The sequence below is a fragment of the Leptodactylus fuscus genome, chromosome 1, assembly GCF_031893055.1.
Source record: "Leptodactylus fuscus isolate aLepFus1 chromosome 1, aLepFus1.hap2, whole genome shotgun sequence".
NCBI classification, from domain to species: domain Eukaryota; kingdom Metazoa; phylum Chordata; class Amphibia; order Anura; family Leptodactylidae; genus Leptodactylus; species Leptodactylus fuscus.
This window is the reverse complement of record NC_134265.1, coordinates 339,900,072-339,926,491: the sequence shown is the minus strand read 5'-3', so window position 1 is coordinate 339,926,491 and position 26,420 is coordinate 339,900,072. Positions and strand designations below refer to the sequence as shown.

The 26,420-nt window shown below is 43.2% G+C and overlaps 1 protein-coding gene across 6 annotated transcripts in view; it reads left to right on the top strand.

Annotated features, from left to right (window-relative positions):
• ATP8A1 (ATPase phospholipid transporting 8A1) overlaps positions 1–26,420 on the top strand; it is a 165,481-nt gene that overhangs the window by 114,464 nt on the left and 24,597 nt on the right. For all 6 annotated transcript variants that reach the window (XM_075261481.1, XM_075261466.1, XM_075261473.1 and 3 more), the window contains 7 exons: positions 8,382–8,446; positions 11,684–11,856; positions 12,679–12,862; positions 13,304–13,414; positions 18,385–18,459; positions 18,544–18,666; positions 26,302–26,380. In XM_075261481.1, the coding sequence (XP_075117582.1) occupies positions 8,382–8,446; positions 11,684–11,856; positions 12,679–12,862; positions 13,304–13,414; positions 18,385–18,459; positions 18,544–18,666; positions 26,302–26,380 (810 nt within the window). The remainder of the gene's footprint in view (positions 1–8,381; positions 8,447–11,683; positions 11,857–12,678; positions 12,863–13,303; positions 13,415–18,384; positions 18,460–18,543; positions 18,667–26,301; positions 26,381–26,420) is intronic.

The following is a 26,420-nucleotide window of genomic DNA, read 5'->3' as shown; positions in this document are numbered from 1 at the left end:
ATAACCCTCATAAGAGGATAGAGGTTCTATAACAATGGAGTACACTGTATGTCGTGTAATAGGGCAGAGAAATACTCAACCAATTCAGTTGTACCTTTCATTGTTAACTGGGAAGAAGACCCAACAGAAGAAAAACGCAAAGGCAGTGGACACCTTTGAGCCCCGTTTTGTTTGGTGATTTTACGATCTAATTTTTTATTACAATATTGTTTATATGTTTGTAATTAAAAAAGCAAACAAAGTTTTTCCTTAAATTTATCAAACCTTATACGATGTTTGATAAAGTTGGTGGATCTTTTAAAGGTTTATCCAGTTTCTAAAACGAGTGACCTATCCTTGGTAAACAAGCCGATGTTAGGACCTACGAAAGGCCTCATCACTGGTTTGCACTTGGACAGTCAGATCCTTCCTAACACATTTTCTGAAACCATAAGGAAGGGGGTTGCTGATGCCTCCACAGGGCTGGAATACACACCCCTGTCACATTGATGAGGTGATGGAAAACAGAAAGATCTTGAACGGAATGTCACAAATATGAAGCAGGAACAGGGCAGGGCTGAAGGAGAGCCAGTGATCCTTAAAGGGGTATTCCCATAACGCTTGTTCACCAACCTGCCGGCTGTCTGCTCTGTTCACTTCCTGTTTTTTTCGGCACATTGGTGGGCGGGGTTTCACTTGCTCTGCTATGTTTGCAGTTAGTAATGAGGGATTGGTTGTAAATGAATTACCACAGTATGAAGCTGATGTAGCAGAGCTGAATTTGAGTCAGCTTGCATTACATACAGACGTAACGGACTCCTTATCTCAGCCCTTATCAGCCAAATTCAATTAAACCAGAATCAGAAATGCAGCTCTCACCTCTCCCCTCCCCTATCTGAGGAGCTCCATTGAGACATACACCGCTCAGAGCTGCTGCTGAGCACTCAGCCCCTCCCTCCCCTGAGAGCAGGTAGCTACATCACTTGGGAACTCAGCAGATAAGCCCAGTGGCCATGAAACTGAGTGTAAACAATAAAGTGAATAAATTAAGATAGCAGCCAAACAAAGCAGTTTTGATAAAGCAATGTATTTAGGAAAAGTCTTAAATCCACATAAACTAGCAGTATAGATAAGATCCTTGTGATGGGACAACCCCGTTAAATGACAAGACTACCCAGCAGCCCCAAAAAACATGCAAGAAGTTCCCTTCTGCAGTGCCACATCTCCATCCAGTGCAAGGGATGAAAGGCATCAGCCTATGCCGCTTGGCGGGTATACGGTACCACCTGGACAATAACTTGTAGTCCCCCTCCTGGCAAAGGCTGGCTACCGATGAGCAAGAGCAGCCGCCTCTTTTATTGGTCATTGTTGGAGACCTCTAGATCAGTGGTTCTCAACCTGTGGGTTGCGACCCCGGCAGGGGTCGAACGACCAAAACACAGGGGTCGCCTAAAGCCATCGGAAATTACATATTTCCAATGGCTTTAGCAGCTGAGAAGCCGCGCTGCCTTTGCAGCAGGGTAGATCCTAGTGGGGTGAAGGACCTGTGATGACGTCATGACCATGTGATCGGACTCTGGTGTGGGCGGAGCTATTCAGTACAGTGCCGAGTTACACAGGAAGGGAAGGCTGCAGTGAGTGGAGACTGGAAGGTAAGATGGAGGGAGGAGACAGCAAGTGTAAGCAAGAGGTGGGAAGGGGATGCAAGCAGTGTGTGAGTATGATAGGAGGGGATGCAGGCTGTGTGTGAGCATGATAGAGGGGTTCAGGCTGTGTGTGAGCAAGATGGGGGTGTTTCAGGCTGTATGTGAGCAAGATGGGGGTGTTCAGGCTGTGTGTGAGCAAGATGGGGGTGTTTCAGGCTGTGTGTTAGCATAATAGTGGTGTTCAGGCTGTGTGTGAGCGTGATAGGAGGTTCAGGCTGTGTGTGAGCAAGATGGGGGACATTAATCTGGGGGCAGAGATGGAGGGACATGAATCTGGGGGCAGAGATGGGGGGACATGAATCTGGGGACAGAGATGGGGGACATGAATCTGGGGACAGAGATGGGGGACATGAATCTGGGGACAGAGATGGGGGACATGAATCTGGGGACAGAGATGGGGGACATGAATCTGGGGACAGAGATGGAGAGGACATGAATCTGATGACAGAGATGGAGAGACATGAATCTGGGGACAGAGATGAAGGGACATGAATCTGGGGACAGAGATGGAGGGACATGAATCTGGGGACAGAGATGGAGGGACATGAATCTGGGGACAGAGATGGAGGGACATGAATCTGGGGACAGGGAGGGACATGAATCTGGGGACAGAGATGGAGGGACATGAATCTGGGGACAGAGATGGAGGGACATGAATCTGGGGACAGAGATGGAGGGACATGAATCTGGGGACAGAGATGGAGGACATGAATCTGGGGGCAGAGATGAGGGGACATGAATCTGGGGGCAGAGATGGGGTGACATGAATCTGGGGACAGAGATGGAGGGACATGAATCTGGGGACAGAGATGGAGGGGATATGAATTTGGGGCAGAGATGGAGGGGATATGAATCTGTGGGCAGAGATGGAGGGGATATGAATCTGTGGGCAGAGATGTGGGGACATGAATCTGGGGGCAGAAATGGAGGGACATGAATCTGGGGGCAGAGATGGGGGGACATGAATCTAGGAGCAGAGATGGAGGGACATGAATCTGGGGGCAGAGATGGAGGGGGGACATGAATCTGGGGGCAGAGATGGAGGGACATGAATCTGGGGACAGAGATGGGGACATGATTCTGAGGGCAAAGATGGGGGGGACATGAATCTGGGGGCAGAGATGGAGGGGACATGAAACTGAGGACAGAGATGGAGGGGACATGAAACTGGGGGAGAGATAGAGAGGGGACATATAATTTACGGGTGACTATAGGAGGATTAAACTGTGTGGGAGCACGTGAAAAATAAATGAGAATGGGCGGAGTCAACATAAAAGTGGGCGGAGCCAAATTTGCCACATTTTATCCCTCTTTCTGCTTTTCAAAAGTTGGGAGGTATGGGTTGTAGCAAAATTAAGGCCCGTTCACACAGGCACAGAGGGGGCAGATTATGGTGCAAAATCCACGTCATAATCCGCCCTCTCACAATGGAGGTCTATTTAGACCGCCAGGCTTGTTTTTTGCGTGAGCGGCATGGTGACGCTCACGGAAAAAAAAAGTGGGCTGCCCTTTCTTCAGGTGGATTCCACAGCTCGGTGACCCGTGGCGTCCGCCTGGCAGAAGCAACCTCCCGAGTCGTCCCATTAATTTGATCCGACTCCAGGGGGGAAGCTGCGACAGTCGTGGCAAGCTTGTTTTGACCCGAGAGTGACGCGACTCCCCGCGTCATTCTCAGTGCCTAAATCCGCTATAGATCCGCTATACCGCCCCCTGTGTGAACTAGCCCCTACAGTTATGAAGTAGCCACCAAAATTATTTTTTTGCTTTGGGGTCGCCGCAACATGAGGAACTGTATTGCGGGGTCACGGCATTAGAAAGGTTGAGAACCACTGGTCTAGATGAACTTCCCAATTCCATAAATAAGATGGGATTCATAGCTCTGGTGGGACCCTGACATGGTATACACAGAGAAAGGGGACATATATAACCCAAGCAGAGAGTTTCAAAGGTAGTAAACAGATGAGAGAACATCCCCAGGGGGCAGGGTTCATGTGAGGAGCCCAGAGCGTCCTGTGTGGTCCATGTTGACTCACTTAGGAAGTGTGTGGGGAACTTGGTGTGTTCATGGCAATGTCTGTCCATTATCCTATATCCTGAAGAGGGGGACCGCTTGGTAATAAACAAGGATATTTAGCAACCCCACGCCCCCCAAGTGTTTGGGACAATCCAACAAAGACTTGGCAACTTGCCCCAATTTATTAACCAAAATAAATAGCTATTACTAGCACTGCAGTCCCTATAGGTACATCTGCACCATGTGTACTGTATAGCTGCAGTTTTATCTAGAAGCCAGTAGGTGGCAGTGCTGCAGTATAAAGAATAGGGACTTGCTATAAAACTGTAATAAGCTGCTGAAATACTAATCAGCACCAATCACTAATAAACTAAACATGATTATTACATAAGTGGGGGGTCTGGATTTTTACGGGTCTAAAAACAATTAACAAACTGATTCCTATTTCTATACTGTATAGTGCAAATGTAATATCTCCAAAGCCCATAACTATTTCAATTCTTATTAACAGCAGAAACCAACTTTTGTGTCTACAAACTGATGAAGCAGGGCAGTGATAATCCTCTTTTTATGAATATGTAAATCAGACTGCAAGTGCACTGGGGGTGGGGCCTAATTTACTAGATTTGCCTACAGATACCTGTATTACAGACAGAGACTGAAAATGTCAATCACTGCTTAAGAGGAGACATCGGATGGCGATTGCAAAGGTGAGCCGGAGCATTTCCAACTGTCTGTAACTAAAACAGCCCCGCCCACAGTGCACTTGCAGTCTGATCCATAAAAAGGTGGTTATTTCTGCATCACTTCAGGGGTCTGCGGCCACAAAGGTTTGTTTCTGCTGCTATTAAAGGGTTTGTCCGGGTCTTTTCAATGACAATCTTATACCTGGGAACTCTGCTTATCAGTTGTTTGAAAGGGATAATGCAAATGTGCAAAAATATACGTAGAGTTACAAAAGAGGATTTCAAGCTGTACATTCTGTAGTGGTTGTGCCTGGTATTGCAGGTGTCTTGTTCACTTGGATGGGACTAGGCTGCCAACAACTGCAACATCAGGCACAGGCAGTAAGCTGATGGGCAGGGATCCCAGGAGTCAGACCCATGCTGATCTCATCATAATAGTCTATCCTTAGTATAGCTCATCAATATCAACGTCCCAGAAAACCTCTTTTACATATACATCACATTAAGCTATAGTATTGTAGATCAGTATATCAGCTCCTACTGCGAAGCATTGGGAGACGTCTATATTCTCATCCTCATGACATTTATGTTCCCTTGAATTTCATCCGTCTTCAGTAATTACGCATATGACTGATCCCCGGCCTGTACGACTCTCAGAGCGCTATTTCCACCGTGGTATACGTCTTGTTGTATCACTGTGCCTAGAATATATGTATACCATGTGTAAAGGAACATAGTGCAGCCGTACAGACTGTGCTGACGTATCACTGCATGTACAGATGGATGGGAATTCTTTCTTTCAGCCTGTGATACATGAAGGATATATCAGTTTTCTGCTATGCCTTTAATGTGGTGCCGGAGAAGCATGGCTGGGGAAGAGTAAGAAATCATCTCATTCTCCTGTCAGACATTGCATTTCATTTCTCCTGTGTAAGTGCTGCTAGCTTTCATAGAAATGAACTTCGGTGGTTACTGGAACACTATAAAAGTGATATATCCAGCGGAACCATCTCTCTCGTGGACACAAATAAAAGTTGGATTTGAGCGCAGTATGTGGTGCCATAACTCTAATCTGAATGGCAGCAACATCAAACCTACTACTCACAGACAACCTGACATCAGTGACTACTGTATCTGTACTGACTGCTTCCCTCTATATAGCAACCTGAGATGTACGCTGTAATAATGTAACTCATCAGACCGCTTTCCGTATGTTTCAGCTTATTTGACCTGAAACTGAACCTCAAAATAGGGAGGAGGATAAATTGTTAAAGCATGCTTCCAATTCTAAACAACTGTGCATAAATGAATAGTACAGTACATGTTAATATAAGAAAGTTTGCAATATATTTTACTAGCATCTGCCCGCGACTTTGTCTGCGTGTCGGTGTTAGCGCTGAGTCGCTTATATTTAGCCAATTGCTGTTGTGGATGATCCGCCTGCTCCCGCGTCTCAGCTCTGCTACATCGCAGCATATGCGCAACATACTCAGTTGTATGTACATCTCTGCATATGGAGAGCGTACTGAGCTGTGCTACAGCGCTGCCTAAGCTCTGCTACATCTGGCGATTTGGATTAGAGGGGTGTTCTTATGTCAGTGTGTGAGCAGCTTCTGTGTTACAAAGGGCTGAATGGATGTTGCTGAAATGTGCTAAAGTTCGATCAGCCTGCTCCCGCGTCTCGGCTCTGCTACATTGCTGCATATGTGTAGGATACCCAGCTGTATGTACATGTTTGCATATGGAGAGCCTACAGAGATGTGCTACAGAGATGTGCTACAGCGCTGTGTAAGCTCTGCTACATCAGGCAATTGTGATTACAGGGGTTTTGTGACTGTCTGAGCAGCTTCTGTGTTACAAAGGGCTGAATGGATGTTGCTGAAATGTGCCAAAGTTCTCCCCCCTCCCCCATCAGAGGCAGAACAACACAGTCCCCTTAGCAGTCACTGAAACTCTACATCTGATATGTTCTTCTTGCCCACACAAAGCCTGCATGTTCTGTAGTCTCCTGACCTTCCATGAGACTCCGTTTTCTTTCAGCTTTCACACTGTCCAGCTTCATCCTATATAGCTCCACCCACCACCTAGCATGATCCTATCCTAGAAAGGCTGAAGGACCTGTGATGATGTCATCACAGGTCCTTTATTGTTGTGTGAACCTAAATTCCTTCACTGCGGTTGTGTAGTGACGTCATTTACCAAGATAAAAAGTAGCCTATGTTTTAATCGGGGTTCCTATCTATGTATGTGGCAAATTTCATGCAAATAACACAAACTTTCACATTTATAATATTAATAGGATAGGATTAGTAGGATAATATTAGTAGGATAGGATAGGATTTATAATATGAGTTGGATAGGATTAAAGAAATATGTTGGGTTTTTTTCAGCACTTTTTATGCAGTTTCTTTGTGCATATAAGACTAGGAAGAGGTTGCTAGAAAAGACACTCAAATAATTGCTGATGATGCACTCTGCTATTCTGAGCCCTTATAACACTGCTAGGTTGTAGATAAGAGACTACCTGTGCACAGAAGGAAGCAATAAATTAACTAGTGGCAGCAGCCTCCTACTCCACCCTTCCCTTCTCCATCGAGGCTAGATATGGAGACTAGAGTTGAGCGAGTAGTATTCAATCGAGTAGGTATTAGATCAGAGACTACGGTATTCGAAATGTTTGTACTCGATCGAATTCTACTAGCTATTCGCAGTAAATATTCGATTCAGAACCAGCGTTGATTGGCCGAATGCTATACAGTGATAGCATTTGGCAAATCAACGCTGGTTCTTCAGCAGGCTGGCAGCTTGCTGTTACGAGGGAGCTTACTTTTCTTGTCATAGGAATGCATTAACCAGCGTTGATTGGCCAGTGTACAGCATTCAGCCAATCAAGGCTGGTTCTGCCGGAGGCTCATCTGTGAAAATTTCAAAAATTAAAATGGTTGGAGTTTTTGGGTGCAGTAGGTGCTGGGGAAGGGGAGGGGGTGTTTTGGTTGTTTGTCTGCCCCTTCCCTGAGCTTGAGGACTGGGGTCCCCCCCCCATTTGGAACTCAGCCTGGCTGAATATAGAGTATATGCAGTCCTCCTATTAACCCGTTCCCGACAGAACAAGAGCACTGCAGATCCCCTATATTCAGTAGACACAGGGAGACCTAATGTGTTTGTGTGTCACAGTCATTTTCTACTTTTATATGTATTCTAGGGAAAGGAGGGATTTACAACTTTTATTTACTTTATTTTTTTTATTATATATATATATTTTTTAAAGCTTCTTTTTTTTTCCCCACTATTTTATGGGAGATTCTATACATTACTATTGTGGCTGGTCACAGACCCCCCTCCCAAAAAAAAAAAAAAAATATTTTTTTTTGCTTGACTCGAGTATAAGCCGAGGGGGGCTTTTTCAGTACAAAAACTGTGCTGAAAAATTCGGCTTATACTCGAGTATATACGGTAATTGTTGTAGAACTTTCTGCAGGTCTGTCCCGTTTTCTACTGTATATTAGGTACAGTGTGAACATACCCCTTAAACTAAGTTCACGTCTGTGTCAGAGGCTCCGTACGGGGCACCGTTTTTCCGGTAATACAGACACTATGACAGGACCGTGTGATGGATCCAGTGCTGTGTTAACTGTGTCATAGTTTCCATTTTTAATGGAAACCATGAGGCAGATGTGAACAGGGGCTTAGAACTCCTCCATCTCAAATAACAGCTCTTTTATGCCTTTATTAATATGGAATCATAAAAACTTTACAGCCTATAATTTATTGCACTTACATTTTATTACTTTGCATTTTTTTACGTTGAGACCTGAAGAAATTTCACATGATGACGGTTGCTGATCTTTTATGTGATTATTCTACACCAGTAAAATACAAGATTCTTACCCATTACCCCGAAGACATTACCTAAGCCACTTTTAATGGATTTCAAGAAAACCTATGTAAAGGGTTTCTAGTATAATTTGACCCCTAATGTTGTTTTCCTTTTACCAGGACATTCGTGCCGACTGCTGACCAAGAATATGGGCCTGATTGTTATAAATGAAGGGTCGCTTGACGTAAGTATCATTTGCCGCGTTCCGACTAAGTGTTTTTGTTGTATCGAGTACAGACGTTGTTTTTGTTCTGTTATTTATCTGGAGCTTTGTTTGGCTCTTTGAGGTGAAATAAGTGGGTGAACCCTCATTAGGTGAAAGTTGGGCGATCCGTAGCCACGTTGTGTGGTTACGTTATAGGCACGCATCCAGCACATTCAGCATTTGCCAGATCCCTCTGGAGGTGCTTGTCTTGTGCGCTTATTTTATTTTTTTTGCTGAAATGTTACAATGGATTATACTGAGACCTGAAGACATCTGGTACTAAGCTATGGAGTTGTGACTGCATCTTAATCTCCTCGCCGACTTTATAAACTTGTCTTCACGGATTTTATTAGGCAAATCTTAAAAGGTTTTTTCCATATTGAAATTTGGAGACAATTAAAAGTTCATCACTTTTGCAAATATATTATCATGGTTGGTTTTCTGACAAGGAAAGATCCTGGTCATAGCCATTGGCAAGCGATGAAGACAAAAGATTGTCAGCGCTAAGATGGTTAAGGGGATTCTGTCATTAAAATCAAATTTATTTATCAATCACACGTGGGAATAGTCTTAAGAAAGGCTATTCTTCTCCTACCTTTAGATGTCTTCTCCGTACCGCCGTTCGTTAGAAATCCCGGTTTTCATCTGTATGCAAATTAGTTCTCTCGCAGCACTGGGGGCGGACCCCAGCGCTCAAACAGTACTGGGGGCGTCCCCAATGAACTCTCCAGCGACGCCTCCATCTTCTTCTGGAACGTCTTCTCCCTGTGTCATCTTCCTTCCTTGGTTTCAATCTTCTAGGCCTCGGGCAGAGGTGACTGTGCATGTCCATGGCCACAAGAAAAATGGCTGCTTGCACAGTAAGCTGTGGCAGTGGCCATTTTCTTGCGGTCTGTGGGCATGCACCTTCGGCTCCCCCTAATGGCAGAGCCGACTGCGTATGCGTAGAAGTTTGAACCCAGCGCTGGAAGAAGATGCGCGGAGAGGTCATTCCAGAACAAGATGGAGACGGCACTGGAGAGTTCTCTTGCAGCATTGGGGACGCCCCCAGTACTGTTTGAGCGATGGCATCCACCCCCAGTGCTGCGAGAGAACTCATTTGCATACAGACGAAAGCGGGGATTTCTACCGAACAGCGGCGCGGAGAAGACATCTAAAGATAGGAGGAGTTTAGCCTTTCTTAAAGCTATTCCTACATGTTATGGAGAAAAAAATGTGATTTTAATGATAGAATCCCTTTAAAAGTCTACAGAATTTGTAATTTATTTAAAATACTATTTTTACCATCTAATGAACTAGTGCAGCCTTCTCTGCTTTACCTTGGTGACCGCACGCAGTCAGGGTTTCGTCCACACGTTGGAGTGCAGATGCAAAGTATTACAAAACCTATATAGCCGCGTATGTCATAGGTGGAGCGACTCCAACCCGGCGTGATCCTGAATACTTGCAATTGTATTTAGAATTGTGTATGTATATAGCTTATATATAACACATGACTCACATTGATTTGTTGTTGCATACCAGTAACCAGTTGGGTGGGTTTCCATTGGGGTTGGTGCGCCCCTGAATGTAATAATATGGTGTGCCTATGTAATGAGATGTTTCCAGTGCTCCGACCTCTATGGCGCTTCCTTTTCCATGACCACTTGTTGAGCACAGGGTTTATGTATTGTGGTTTCTTAGAGCAAATATTCCAGAGATCGGCTGGTGAGTTTTCAAGGACAACAAGTCAGAAATGATTAAGTTGAAGGCGAGTTACCCAATACACACGCCGCTCATAATGTTACTTAAGACTAACACTACACAGAGGACGTATTTTGGAGAGCAATGTGTGTGGCAATTCCCCCTGCTATAAACAGAAAAACGTAATCGCTCGTCATTGCAATCCTAACATAAGGGGATTGGGCATTTGAGGTATTTTGGACAATCCTCTGTGTTACAAGGTTCCCTTGACAATAAGTGGCTCACTCCTGCCGGGGTTCCCAGTGAACCTTGCTTGCTATTGAGTATTTCATTTCCTCCAGCGCCACCATAGGAGAAATTTGGCATTACACAGTTCAATTTTAAATCGGTGATTTTTCTATGTAATACAGGACAGATCTTCGTTGTATCAGCTAACTATTCTAGCCTAGGGGTGAGGATCCTGAACAGAAGCTTCCCTTTAACCAATTCTTTTAAAGGGGTTGTCTATCATTTTATTTTGGGATCAGACGCACCCCTTCCATGGCCTGGGCTGGCTGCTGGTCTACCAAAATCATGAACAACCCATTTAATTCAGAAGTTCCTATTGAATACGTATGGATAAAACCTTTAAAGGGATTCTACCATTAAAAGTTTTTTTTTGTGGATAAGACGTTGGAATAGCCTTTAGAAAGGCTATTCATCTCTTACCTTTAGACGTGGTCTCCGCCGCGCTGTTCCTTAGAAATACCGTTTTTTACCGGTATGCAAATGAGTTCTCCCGCAGCGATGAGGGCGTCCCCACCGCTGCCAGAGAAGTGTCTCCAAGCGCCGCCTCCTTCTTCGTCCGCCGCGTCATCTTCAATGTCTTTCGGCGCAGGCTCGTAACTTTTAGCAGAGCAGACTGTGCAGGCGCACAGGTCACGGGAAAATGGCCGCTTGCACAGTATTGTTAGTGGCCATTTTCCCGTGACCTGTGCGCCTGCACAGTCTGCTCTGCTATGCTAGGTTACGAGCCTGCGCCGGAAGAAGACATTGAAAATGATGCGGCGGACAAAGAAGGAGGCGGCGCTTGGAGACACTTCTCTGGCAGAGGTGGGGACACCCTCATCACTGTTTGAGCGCTGGGGCCCGCCCCCATTGCTGCGAGAGAACTCATTTGCATACCGGTAAAAAACTGTATTTCTGAGGAACGGTGTGGCGGAGATCACGTCTAAAGGTAAGAGACGATGGCTATTCCAACGTCTTATCCACAAAAAAAAATATTTTAATGGTGGAATCCCTTTAAACCCCGGCTTGCTAGAGCTGCACAGTACAGCCAGGAGAGCACATATAAGCAGTCCCAGGATTCGGAGATGAGCTGAAACATTATATGCATGTGTTGGGTTAATACAGAATTTGTCATGCTTTTGCGTGTGTGTATACGGTATTTATATGAAAATATTTATAATTTTGTTTTTGTTTGTGTCACCTTACAGTATGACCTAAATGTAGTGTCAAGTATTTGCATTATTACAATATATTTTCCACTTGCAGACAACTCGTGAAATTCTAAGTCATCACTGTAGTAATCTCGGAGACTCGCTTAGGAAGGAGAATGACTTTGCTTTAATTATCGATGGCAAATCCCTGAAGTACGCCTTGACATTTGGAGTAAGACAGTATTTCCTCGACCTTGCTCTGTCCTGTAAAGCCGTCATCTGCTGCAGGTAACAACTACATTCTGTCTTTCCTACCATTTTATCAAAGTATTCTGCAAATTATTACATTTTGTATATTCTTAAATATTCTTTTAAGTTACTAACATGATTTGGCTTTAGTGAATTTCTTATACTAACTGATACTATAATAAGAGTATACTAAGTATTATTATTAGAGATGAGTGAGTAGATATTCGATCAAATACTACGGTATTCGAAATACTCGTACTCGATAAAATAATACTAGCTATTCGCAGTAAATATTCGATTACCACTCGCTTTTCGAATGTAAAAGTTTGATGCAGAACCAGCATTGATTGGCCGAATGCTATACAGTCAGCCAATCAACGCTGGTTCTTCTCCTACCTTTAGAAGTCTTCTCCGTGCAGCGTCCCCGCGGCGTGTTCCAGCTCTGAATTCACTCTGCCAGACATCGGGCCTGGGCAGAGCCGACTGCGCATGTCCGCTTGTAGTGCAGGCATGCGCAGTCGGCTCTGCCCAGGCCCGATGCCTGGCAGAGTGAATTCAGAGCCGGAAGATGCCGCGGGGACGCTGCACGGAGAAGACTTCTCGGAGGATCCAGCCCGACCCTCACTCGTGAACTTGGTAAGTGTAATTTGATCGAACGTTGCCTACCCCTGAAACGAGCATTTTCCCCCCATAGACTATAATAGGGTTCGATATTCGATTCGAGTAGTCGAATATTGAGGGGCTACTCGAAACGAATATCGAACCTCGAACATTTCACTGTTCGCTCATCTCTAATTATTATACTTAACTGATTTTTATATACTATTTGGGTTTTTTTTTTTGTTTTTTGTTTTTTTAAAGGGTGTCTCCTCTTCAGAAATCTGAGGTGGTAGATATGGTGAAAAAACAAGTGAAAGTCATCACCCTGGCTATCGGCGACGGCGCTAATGATGTCAGCATGATCCAGACAGCGCACGTTGGTGTTGGGATAAGCGGTAATGAAGGACTTCAAGCTGCAAACTCCTCCGACTACTCCATAGCACAGGTAGGATCCTAGGCAAGACGCTGACTTTGTGCGGACTTATTTTTGACCTCCATAAGCTATTTTGTGTTCTACGTAAGTTTAATATTTCAGGCATTTTGAAGGGCACTGAATGTTTTTCGCAGAGGACAGCCCTTGCTCATGAGAACCATACAATGGGTCCAATCTATTCATTTCCCCTATCCGAGCCCGGTGCCAAATATGCCAGTAATGTAATGTGTGTCCGGCTCCTTAACGTTTTACTGGTGTTTAGATGCATACATTAGCAGCTCAGCGGACTTAGCACTTCTATAAAAACATCATTGTGATCAGATAGCTTGTCCTCCATGAAGCCATTCATTCATTATTCATGTTTTCTCTACCACATTGAGCGTATAGTAGTCGGTCGTCACATAGTTCAGTTTATTTATATTTTTCATTATTTTATGTGTTTTTTCCTTACAGTTTAAATACCTGAAGAACCTATTACTGGTCCATGGTGCTTGGAACTACAACAGGGTGGCCAAGTGTATTTTGTACTGTTTCTACAAGAATATTGTGCTTTATATTATTGAGGTGAGTGGATAGACGCCCGGTGCCATCCAATATTCATCCATTATTTTCACGACTTGTTCCATTTTTCGGGTGTATTGCTGTTTGGGAGCTCTCCATCAGTGTTTTGTTTTATGGTCAGCACATAGAGGGGTATTGTGCATGCGTTTACGACTGGCTGTCACACATTGCACTTCTTATCCTTTGACCATTGAACAAATTCTCCTTTTTGCTGTCAGATGTTAATGATTTCTCACTGTCTTTTTAGGGCCATAAAGAAAACAGATTTAATGTAATTCCGAGGCATTTTGATGATTTCCCGGTTAGCCGTTTTCTGCCAAGTAAAACAAGCTTTACAGATGTTGACAGGGCCGATGCTAGGAGAGAGGAGGCAGAGGGCCCATCCAGGAATTCATGGAGCAGAGACAACTGGCTGCTCTGCGTCTTGCCTTTCACTTGTTTTTTGTGCTGAGCAGGCGTGGGAGCAGCAACTTACTGACTGCTTGTAAGCTGCTGCTTAATATGCAGAAATGCTGCATCAGGAAAGTGGCTCTGGGGGGTTGGACCGCTACGCCCCTCTTGTGCCTCACAAATACCATCTGAAGAGACTCTGTCCTCCTTTGGACTGGCAGTTTGCAGGCAAAAAAAAAACCCGATGACAAGTAAAGAAATGGGGTGTGCCCATAAATGTAACAGGTCCGATGTAGAGTGTGTTATTCCTGGCCCTTATTGGATTGATTCTACGGGGAAGGATCTAGTGATTTCTCATAAATTAGTCTAGTTTATACTGCTGTACTTGGTGCTTGTATCTTATAAAGCTTTACAAAAATTTCCAAAAAGTCAGAAAGCAAAACTCCCTTTAAGTGGGGGGAAAAAAATCATAATCGCCCTTCTACAGGATTTGGGGTAAGTGTCAGGTCAGTCACTGTTGAGACCCCCTCCAAATCATGAGTATAGGGGTCTTGTCTCATTTAACCCTGTAAGCATGCAGGGCAGCTTATACACCTTCCAAAATTCATAACTTTTTATTTTTCTTTCAACCTAGCGAAGTGTGGGCTTATTTTTTGCATGGCAAGCTGTACTTTCATTTGGTGCACATTTGGGGTACATATAATATTTTGATCAGCTTTTATCAACCTTTTTGGGGGTCCAGGTTGAAATATCCTATGATTCTATCAGAATTTTTTTTGCATTTTGTTTTTACGGCTACTTTAAACATGGCAGGTTAGGACAATTATGGCGATAACATATTTATATGGGTTTTATTTAAGTTTTACCGCTTTTACAAATAAAACATCACGTTTTGAAAGTGAAGGATTTTCCTGGGGTCACCGTATTTTGATGCCTATAAATTTTTTACTGTTTTGTTGACAGATAGGTCAGGGCTCTTTATTTATGGGACAAGTTGTATTTTTTTTTTTCTTATTGGTACCAATGTTTGTTATGTATGACTTTTTGATTACTTTTTATTGGTATATTTTAGGGAAAGCAAAGTGACCAAAATACTTTACTTTTTATTTTGGTGTTCACCATACAGGATAAATAACACTGCCTTATGGATAGTTGAGGTTTATAAGCACATGAGGATAACTAACAGGTGGGCGGATTTTGAGGCTTATTCCGTGTCAAAATTCGCCCCGTGTGAACGAGCCCTTAGGGTCTATTCAGACGTCAGAAAATGAGCAAACAGATGTGAGTAAAATGTACAGAACAGATGTGAGTACGACTGCAGGATAGGACTATATGGTTTGTTTAGAATATGTAACGATTAGGGTTGAGCGATCATGTTCGGAAAAGATCGGATTCCGATCAGCGATCGAGAAAATTTGACGATCGCCATCGGAATTCCAAACATGATCTTTTTATGTGGGATCGAGATTGGTGATCTTTTCCCACAATATTTTGCTTAGCCTTCACACTGAGTATACGCTGTATACTCAGTGTGAAGGCTCCGCTGCGGTTGCATAGGAATGAATGGAAGCAGCCGGAACACAGCCTTAACCCCCTGCACGCCGTCTGCGTCCATTCATTCGAATGGGAGGCTAAACTAAACATCTCTAGCAGCTACTTACCTCTAGAGATGGCTGCTCCGGTGCCCTCCTTCTTCTTTGCCTCGCTGCCCCACCTCCCAGGTTAGTGTTTAAAGTGCTAGGAAGGTGGGGCTTGTGGCTTAGGAGAGTGTGGGCGGGTACAGGGTGGGGAGACGTGACGTCTCCCCTCCCAGTACCCGCCCACACTTTCCTAACCCGCCCACACTCTCCTAACCTGGCAGGGAGGGGGCAGCGAGGCGAGAAGAGCAGTGTGGAGCGGCAGCGAGGCAAAGAAGAAGGAAGGCACGGGGCACCGGAGCAGCCATCTCTGGAGGTAAGTGGACACCAGGGGGGACTAAGTAGCCAGAGGATTAAAAAAAAATCCTCTGGCTACTTAGTGATTCACTACACAGCGTGGATTCTAACAATTAAAGCGTTCAATTGTTAGATTCCATGCTGTATAGTGAATAGGATTGCTTTTAAAATCAGATCTCCGATTAATAAAAAAAATCCCATTGACTTGCATTGGGATCGAGATCGGGTTTGAATGAAAAATGATCGGAAATCGGATTTTAAAATCGATCCTGAAAAGTCAAGATCGGCTCAACCCCAGTGACGATGGAGACCCATAGGCCTGCATATGAGCTGTAGACAAAAAGTTAGAATAGATGAAGAATATGTACAATATTTTTCTGGTTCCAGAGATGATAGTTCTTAATATCAATGTATCTAGGGTCCAATGCAAGAAATGGTTTTGTTTTCTCTTTTAATTTGGATTGTAATTGTTTTTGTTTTTTATTTGTTTTTTTGTGGAGGGGTTGGCTTACTAGTTATTTTTTTATTTATTTTTTATGATCCCCTGGGTGGCCCTGTTATTTTCCGTGCATGCTGACTCACTTTGCCCGGATGTAGCAATTTGTTTTTGCCTGTTTTTCCTTGTTTTGTTTTTTTTTCCTCTGTTACAAAAAGAGCTGGTGTTGGTAATACTGAAAGAGCGGTTTTGTCCTAAGCAGCTATTCTTCAGGAAGCCAGCTTGGGTATATATTGATAAATGGTGAATTTGTAGCAATTCATGCTTCCATAATGTGGCTAAATGAAGCGTTCACTGTGACAAAGCCCAGGACATTGTTTCTAAAATTCATTTGTACGGCGTGTCATGCACTTTTTGTGTCACCAGTGGGGAAGCGCTCCCCCTCCACTCCTTTCTTTAATCCTTTCCTTGCTGGCCAAGATCGGTCTTGCTTGGGTCAGTTTGCTCTTGTGAATTAGAACCAATAATTTACCAGACGCTACAATATGTCTGTATTAAAGATGAGAAATCTCAATCCTTGTCGACGTTTCTTCTGTGTTTGATCTGCAGAACAGAAGCCGGTTATTGGTTTAAAGGGGCTCTATCAGCAAAATGATGCTGTATGAGCCCCACATATGCGTGAATAGCCTTTAAAAAGGCCATTCAGGCACCACTAATGTTATTTTAAACCCCCGCCCATTTTAAAATAAAACTATAAAAACATATGTAAATCATACCTGTGCATGCACAGGGGGCGGTCGTGCACGATTCAACATCATCTTTGGTCCCACCTTCCTCTTCTTTCTTCTTCCAGCGACGCCCTCCTGTCCTGGTTCTTCTCCGTCTTCATCTTCTGTTCTTCCGGCGGGTTGCATTCAAATCCCGCGCGTGCCTCCGAAGCGCTACTGTGCACGTGCCAGCGCCATTTTTGTTGTAGTTCTTAGTATCTCTTAGAACTACACGAGCATGCGCAGAACGCTCGCGAACGTCTTCACACACTCTCAGCCAAATGGGCTTTTGTCTGACGGCTATTCCTCCCAACCTCCTTATACACAAGCATGCTCCATTCAACCATTGCATCGGTTTTCAATGGGGAGCGACGAATAAGTCACTACTAGACACATCTGGCAGCATGCCGGATCATTTTTTTCTCCAACATCGCTTTGTTGGCAAACCCACAGAAACATAAGACAGTCAGCTGGCCCTGCTGAAATTGCACTTACAGTATGTCTATGGGCACCATTCATGCCAATGGAAAGCCAAGCACAATGACCATGAATGTGTATAATGGGATTATTTTATCTATAGAATGTCTGCCTGTATGTAGATAGATGGGTACGTAGATATGAGAGATAGATAGATAGATATTAGATAGATAGATAGATAGATAGATAGATAGATGTAGATAGATAGATATGAGATAGATACGAGATAGATAGATGGATAGATAGATATTAGATAGATAGATAAGAGATAGATAGATAGATATGAGATAGATAGACAGACAGACGGATTGATAGATATACGAGATAGAAAGATAGATAAATAGATACGAGATGTATAGATAGATATATAGATAGATACGAGATGTATAGATAGATACTAGATAGATAGATACGAGATAGATAGATAAGAGATAGATAGATAGGAGATAGATAGATACGAGATAGATACGAAATAGATAGATAGGAGATAGATAGATAGATAGATAGATAGATAGGAGATAGATAGATAGGAGATAGATAGATAGGAGATAGATAGATAGATAGATAGATAGATAAGAGATAGATAGATACGAGATAGATAGAAAGATAGATAAATAGATACGAGATATATAGATAGATACTAGATAGATAGATACGAGATGTATAGATAGATACTAGATAGATAGATACAGATAGATAGATACGAGATAGATAAATAGATACGAGATAGATACAGATAGATAGATAGGAGATAGATAGATAGTTCAGTTTACTGTTTGGGAGACCAAATCCCATCAGCAGCTGATTTGTGAGATTCATGAACAAAGGAGCCCCATCTAAAGAAATAATCTAATAGAGTTTAAGATGTTTATTAAAATGTGAAGCATGGGTGTTAGTGGGACACGATAGGATCAGTATGTGCATGTGTCTTGTCTACAGATTTCATGTCTTTCTTTTCTTTTCTTCCAGATCTGGTTTGCCTTTATGAATGGGTTTTCTGGACAGATCCTCTTTGAGCGCTGGTGCATTGGTCTATACAATGTGGTAGGTTTCATGCCATGTGTATTGGTGCTGGTTAGATGGAAGTAGTAACAGCACAACATTATTGAGTTTCTCACTTTCCTTCAGATGTTCACCGCCCTTCCTCCCCTGACCCTGGGAATATTTGAAAGATCCTGTCGCAAAGAGAATATGTTGAAGTATCCTGAGCTGTACAAGACGTCACAGAAGGCTCTAGACTTTAATACTAAAGTAAGTGCGGTTCTGTGATGGGCAAGGCTTATCTCTTTATAAGATCTCATGCACACGACCGTAGTTTTTATCTGCAATCCACATTCAATTCTATAAATCCAATCGCACAGAGGTTTGCCCATACTGTATCCCATGACCGCAAGTTATGAAGCATGTCCTATTCTTGGCCGTATTTAGGGAATCCTATAAGTCTGTGATTTCCAGACGACATTCTGACACGTTTTATGGATTGCAGATCAGTATTTGCAGACAGTAAAAACCACTGTGGTCATTTGCATGTAGACTTAAAGGAATGGAAAGTTGTTTCAGGGTTTTCGCTGCAGTTTATGGTCCCACGACATGCAACCTCCTGAAGTTCCCAGCTATGGCACCTTGCACGCCGGAGATATTTGCAAAGAATCTTTGTGCCCTGGCAGTCATAATGAAAGCCTGGAGCTGTAGGAGAGCAGTAGCACTTACATGAAACTTGGGTGGGGGGTTATATAGTGGCAGATCACTAGCAGCTGGGTGAGGGGGTGGTGGGCTGCCACGTTTAAGAAAATCCTGTGTCTGGCACTGCTTGTGTTGTAATATGAGACACACAGATACTAGGTCACTTCAAGCTTGTCATTTATATTGGAGTCTATGAGAATCTGTGTCTATAAATATCTGCATTAAATGTCATTTATCTCTACAGTTCACTTTATATAATCGTTGTACACATATTTACAGTTCAGGTGTTACACATTGGCATCCTCTATAGTATGACAGGACGCAGTTGTCAGACATTCGGAGGAGTATGTCACAGGTCTTACAGTCATGGCTCTCGCCCTGTCATGTGGGAGGCGAGTAAAAGCATTTGTGCAGATTCAGCGATGATTTATCTCCCTCTGCTAAATGAAATATATAGTGGTGTTCACCTGCCCATCCTCCTCAGAGCTCCAGACTATAGGTCTCATGTATGACAAAATTAAAGGGAAAGAAAACAGCGATGCATTAAAGAAACCCAATCCCCAGTACCTTGTGGAGGTGATTCTACGGTTTCCAAATATGCATCTGTATTTCAGGTTTGGGGACCCATTTTCGTGTAAATCCACATTCTGTTCATATGCAGATGAAGGGGGGAATGTGCTATGGGGTCATACCTTAGTTTATCTGGATTCGGTCTCTCTTCTAGATTCTCTCCCATATATCCTGCCCAAATCTTCCCTCCAGTACTTGACTGACCTCTCTCCCCTTGGCCTCCAGCATCAGTATCACTCCTGGAAGGCGCAGTACTGTGACACCTATGCACCCCTTAGTGCCAGCTAAAGATAGACAGTATTTTATCACTTAAAGGGAGTCTACTTCCTTTCCCAAGCATATTCTGCTACCTCCATCCAGTGCTGAATGCCCGCCCCCAGTGCACCGATTACTTAATTTACATAAACTTGTTTTTTTCCAAAATCTCAAAAGGGGACATACATAACACCACATCACCGTAATGTGCTCTGTGACGTGGTAAGTATGCTTGGAAACATGGTAGATTCCCTTCTATCAGTAGAATCCCTTTTTTCAGGCCTACCACATCAAAATAGCCTTAAGAAATGCTATTTTTCCCCTACCTTTAGAAGTCTTCTCCTCGCCGCTGTTCCGGAGATATTCACAGTTTTCATTGTATGCAAATGACTCTCCAGACAGCACTGGGGGCGGTCCCCCTGCGCTGAAACAGCATTGGAGGCGTCCCCTGTGCTGCCTGCAGACTCTCCAGCGACGCCATCCATCTTCTCGACACCTCGTCTTCAACCAAAAGGGCCAACTGGGCATTTGTGCCTTACCATTTTCCTGTGGCCGAACGGACAATCACATAAGAGTCCACAGGAAATTGCCCGCCGCACAGGTGCAGTCGGCGCTTTTGGCTGAAGACACAGAGAAGAAGTGGTCTTGAGAAGAAGATGGAGGGCGTTGCTGGAGAGTCTGCAGGCAGTACAGGATACGCCCAGTGCTGTTTGAGTGCAGGGGGACCGCCCCTAGTGCTGTCTGGAGACTCATTTGCATATGGGAATATCACCGGAATGGTGGCACGGAGAAGACATCTAAAGGTAGGGGAAGAATAACCTTTCTTAAGGTTATTCTGATGCGGTAGGCCTGAAAAAAAAGGATTGTAATGATAGAATCCCTTTAACAATAGGTCTATGCAGAGGATCTCTAATTTTGTGTAATAAAAGCAGAGCTACAACCATTATAAACCTATATTAAGAAATGTCTTGGCCCAGTGGGTTATGCGTACACCAACAAGATGATAAAACATGGCAGCTCACTTAAAAACTTACAAAACCAGAACATCTTAGGTTCCGTTCTCTGCCTCCATAAATTAGTTGCCTTGTCATGGTCCGCCATTGCCACATCGCTTATGCGGACTCTACAATAGCGATTTCCTCCGGCGAATGAAGCCGTCTCCAATAGACCAATGTAACCTGTCCTCTTCGATGTCATGCCTTATGTATTTGTCATTCTATGCGCTAATGGATTACCGACCACTCTGGAGAATTGTCTGAAAGAATAAGGAGAAGATGAGGAGAAACGTGTCGGGCATTGTCATTACGCGGCTCTGCATATGATTATTATTTTTTTCCCCCTTTTCTATTAGCGTTATTATTTCTTCAAACAAACACTCGCGATGCATTTCACTTTTGAGGCATAAGAAAGGAATTCATTGCGATGTAATCAAATTCACGCCGGGGATTTCATGGTCGGCGTTTAGAAAGCGAAAAGAATTCATGTAGAACAATTTACCGTGAACACAAATCCTGTATACTGCGGTTTAAAAAGAGCAAAAAAAAACCAAAACCGCTTGTCTTTCTCGGCTTCACTTAACCACTTTTTTGTTGACATTGTTTTGCTTACTGTTTATGTAAAGTATCCTTTTATGTATCATTTATGTATCGATTTCATTTTTTTTTCCCTCCGTGCAAGCTTGCACCAGAGCAAGCGTGAACAAGTCCTAAAAACAACCGTTTCGCCTCTCTGATATAACAATAGGCCAGAACTTCATAAGACGCAAATTTTCTGCTTCAATAGTATGCTGAGAAAAATTAAAGTATTATGTTGCTTATCTTGGCATTCGTCAACTTAGAATTTTCCAGGGTTACACCGCTTTCTATGGCTGGAAAAAAAACGTAAGAAGGAGAAAAAGTATTTTATGTGAAAGTGATTTGAGACTCGCAACCTGACAAATGGGGAATAATGCAATTCATCAAAAATACAGCAAACCACCCAGCGATACTCAAGCTGTTTTCTCTGGAAGAAGTCTTGAAATTTCATATTCCACCTCCTTTTTTTTTTTTTTTTTTTTTTTTTTTTCAACCATCATTATTTGTATTTAATGCGATGCCGACTGAATGGGTTGGGGAATATATGCATTTCATTTATAGTGTGAGGTATTTGAGATGCTTGTTATGGAAAGAAGGGTGAAAGGTTAAAAAGGCCCCATAGGGGTTACCGGATTAGTATGTGACTGGTGTGGCCAAGAGAATGGGAGCAAAGAAACTCATTTATCTTGCACCCACCTGTGCTGCCTGTCAGGGAAAATATGGAGGTAACGCCGAGGTGCAGGGAACGTTTACGGCCGCTCGGCCATCTGCCAGTTACAGGGTTAATAGGTGGCAAGCGTTAAATGAGATCAGCGCTAATGCACACACTGAATAAAGAAGAAGCTCGCGCAGGCACTAATGAATGGAAGAGGAGCAAAGTGGATTTTTTATTTATTTTTTTTTAGCTTAAATATTAATGAAAACCCCACTCGGGTGCATTGTTTCAGCAAGAATCTGACCTACAACATGGTGGCCAGTTTGTGTCAGTATGTGCCTCTAATCTGTACCAGCTACATAGTCCCGGTCGTGAGCGATTTTGCTGCTCTGTGACATACAACTTTTTTTTTTTTTCTTTTTTTTTTGTTGTTTTTTTTTTTTTATTATTTTGTTTGTTTTTTTTTTTTAATTCAGACTTGCTTTTTCATTTAATTTTTTTGGAATAAAAGGTCACTAAAATAATTGTCCAATTACAGCAAATACATTTTATTGTTTATATAATGGAAAGTTCTACAAGTTTCCAATATAGTTCATGTATCAGTTCCTTGTGGTTATCTAGATCTCTTTTTGAAATCATTCTTTATTTACTACCAGTGGCTAAAAATTAGTCCATGGTCGTGTCCTTATACGGTCCATGGTCGTGTCCTTATACGGTCCATGGTCGTGTCCTTATACGGTCCATGGTCGTGTCCTTATGCGGTCCATGGTTGTGTCCTTATACAGTCCATGGTTGTTTCCTTATACGGTCCATAGTCGTTTCCTAATACAGTCCATGGTCGTGTCCTTATACAGTCCATGGTCGTTTCCTTATATGGTTCATGGTCATGTCCTTATACGGTCCATGGTCGTTTCCTTATACGGTCCATGGTCGTGTCCTTATACGGTCCATGGTCGTGTCCTTATGCGGTCCATGGTTGTTTCCTTATACGGTCCATGGTCGTTTCCTTATACGGTCCATGGTCGTTTCCTTATACGGTCCATGGTCGTGTCCTTATGCGGTCCATGGTCGTGTCCTTATACGGTCCATGGTTGTTTCCTTATACGGTCCATGGTTGTTTCCTTATACGGTCCATGGTCGTGTCCTTATGCGGTCCATGGTCGTGTCCTTATGCGGTCCATGGTCGTGTCCTTATGCGGTCCATGGTCGTGTCCTTATACGGTCCATGGTCGTGTCCTTATGCGGTCCATGGTTGTGTCCTTATACAGTCCATGGTCGTGTCCTTATACGGTCCATGGTCGTGTCCTTATGCGGTCCATGGTTGTTTCCTTATATGGTCCATGGTCGTTTCCTTATACGGTCCATGGTCGTGTCCTTATACGGTCCATGGTCGTGTCCTTATGCGGTCCATGGTTGTTTCCTTATATGGTCCATGGTCGTTTCCTTATACGGTCCATGGTCGTGTCCTTATGCGGTCCATGGTCGTGTCCTTATGCGGTCCATGGTTGTTTCCTTATACGGTCCATGGTTGTTTCCTTATACGGTCCATGGTCGTGTCCTTATACGGTCCATGGTCGTGTCCTTATGCGGTCCATGGTTGTTTCCTTATACGGTCCATGGTCGTGTCCTTATGCGGTCCATGGTCGTGTCCTTATGCGGTCCTTGGTCGTGTCCTTATGCGGTCCATGGTCGTGTCCTTATGCGGTCCATGGTCGTGTCCTTATGCGGTCCATGGTCGTGTCCTTATGCGGTCCATGGTCGTGTCCTTATATGGTCCATGGTCGTGTCCTTATATGGTCCATGGTCGTGTCCTTATATGGTCCATGGTCGTGTCCTTATATGGTCCATGGTCGTTTCCTTATACGGTCCATGGTCGTGTCTGTATACGGTCCATGGTCGTGTCCCAATACGTTCCATGGTTGCGTCTCAATACGGACCATGGCCGCGTCCCAATACGGTCCATGGTCGTGCCCGTATACGGTCCATGGTCATGTCCTGATACAGTCCATGGTCGCATCTTTATATGGTCCATGGTCGTGTCCTGATGTATATCCACTGGGAGTAAGCAGAATTAATGACAGCAAACAGAGATCTAGAAAACCTTAACGAAATGACACAAAGTACATTGGAAAACCGTAGAACTTTTAATTAACATTTATTTATTTTACCTAGAGGAATTGATGGGAGGTAAAGGAGGGGTCAGGCCAAATATTGTTGGGATTTAGAGGATTTCTCTTTTCTTTATTCATTTTGTATTTCGTTCATTGACCAACGTAAACTATTAACCCTTCTATTTCTGAAAGCATTCTGACTAAAACTTTTGCACATTTCTGTATGTCCCTGAAAAATGTCACGGGGGCTTTGTAAATAGACACTCATATGTATTTTACTGACTGTGTCGCCCTATATGTTTTAGCTACCCTTTAGCTTATTCGCTGATGCTGTACTACAGCATTTTAAAAGGGGTTGATGGGTTTAAAAAAAATTAAAAAATTAAAAAAAAATTAAAAAGTAGAAACTATAGTAAAATTTAAAAAAAAAAACAACTTCTGCTCACCTGTTCAATTTCCCGACGTTCCAGTGGTCTTCAACAGATTTTCTCCTCTCCTGTCCTGACATGCTGTATTTGTACATGTGAGCCCCGCAGCCAAGAGGCCACCAATGGACTGCAGCAGAATTTTTAATTTTTCTTTTAAATGTAGTTTTTAAGCCCCACATGGAGCTCACAATGTACATTTTTCCCTATCAGTATGTCTTTGGAATATGGGATGGAAATCCATGCAAACACGGGGAGAACATACAAACTCCTTGCAGATGGATTTTTGCCCTTGGCGAGATTTGAACACCAGGACTCCAGCGCTGCAAGGCTGCAGTGATAACCACTGAGCCACCATGTGGCCCCAGAATTTTTTTGGGGGGTAGAATTACTTATGGATTTGAATGCAGTTTCAGAAATTGCAACTGTTAAAATCAATCCGTAGTGATACAAAAAGTCGTTGTGAGGGGCCACACGGTGGCTCAGTGGTTAGCACTGCAGCCTTGCAGCGTAGAGTCCTGGTGTTCTAATCCCACCAAGGGTAAAAAAAACCATCTGCAAGGAGTTTGTATGTTTTCCCCATGTTTGCATGGATTCCCATATTCCAAAAAAGACATAATGATAGGGAAAAAATATACATTGTGAGCTCTATGTGGGGCTCACAATCTACATAAAAATAAAAAAGTCCTTGTGGTCTAAACTAGAGCTACAGCCCAATGCAAAACCAATGTATTTTATGTGATGATGATGATGATGATGATGATGATGAATATGAGGTTACTTAGCGGTCGCAGTAATGCAGCAGTCATACAGTAACTATACGTTGCTGTGTATCCCTAGTCTAAGGGCTAGTTCACACGGGGACATGGAGGAGGATTTTGACAGCGGAATCCACCTCATAATCCCTCCTCCATACAATGTTACTCTATGGAGACTGCTAGCAGAGAAAAAGAAGCGACATGACCTTTCTTCAGGCGTTTTCCGCCTGAAGAAAGCAATAGAAGTGAATGGGAGGCGAAAACCACACGTTTTTTTCCACTCGTTTTTTTGCAAAAATAAGTGACGTGGTTTTTTTCAGCCCATTCACTTTACAGGAGGGGAAAACAGCCTGGCTTTTTTTTAAAGCTGTTTTTACAAAAAAAAAAAAAGCTCCAAAAAAAGCTTCCTAATTAGGAAGCTTATTTTTTCCAGTGCCAAAATTAGCCACACGCATGTTATTTACGTGTGAACTAACCCTAAGTGCCCATACACCATCTATAGAGTTGTATACTGGATAGAAATATTTATCTTCATGCTAATTATTTTTGACATTTTTTTCTATTTCGCTGTTCAAAATTTTTTTTATTGTTTCCTAATATTTTAATACATCTTAACCTTTTAGTTTTGGGAGGTTTTTTTTTGTATTTTAGCTGCTGCTGGTTGCATTTTATTTTCATGATTTTTTTCACATTTGTCGCTGACTTTAGAGAAGTCCTGCCTGCTTTTCGGCCATATGATAAAGCTTTGGGCTGGTGTCCTGACAGTCACACTTCTTGCACATAGATAAAGAGAGGTCATGGTTCAGCAGCTTCTATCTTTACAAATGAATCTCTTCACTTTCTGTATTCTTCTAGGTTTTTTGGGTTCATTGCCTGAATGGTCTTTTCCATAGTGTTATCCTGTTTTGGTTCCCACTGAAAGCTCTGCAGCATGGTAAGACGACACAGCTACGCATCGGGAAGATAAAGTAGCC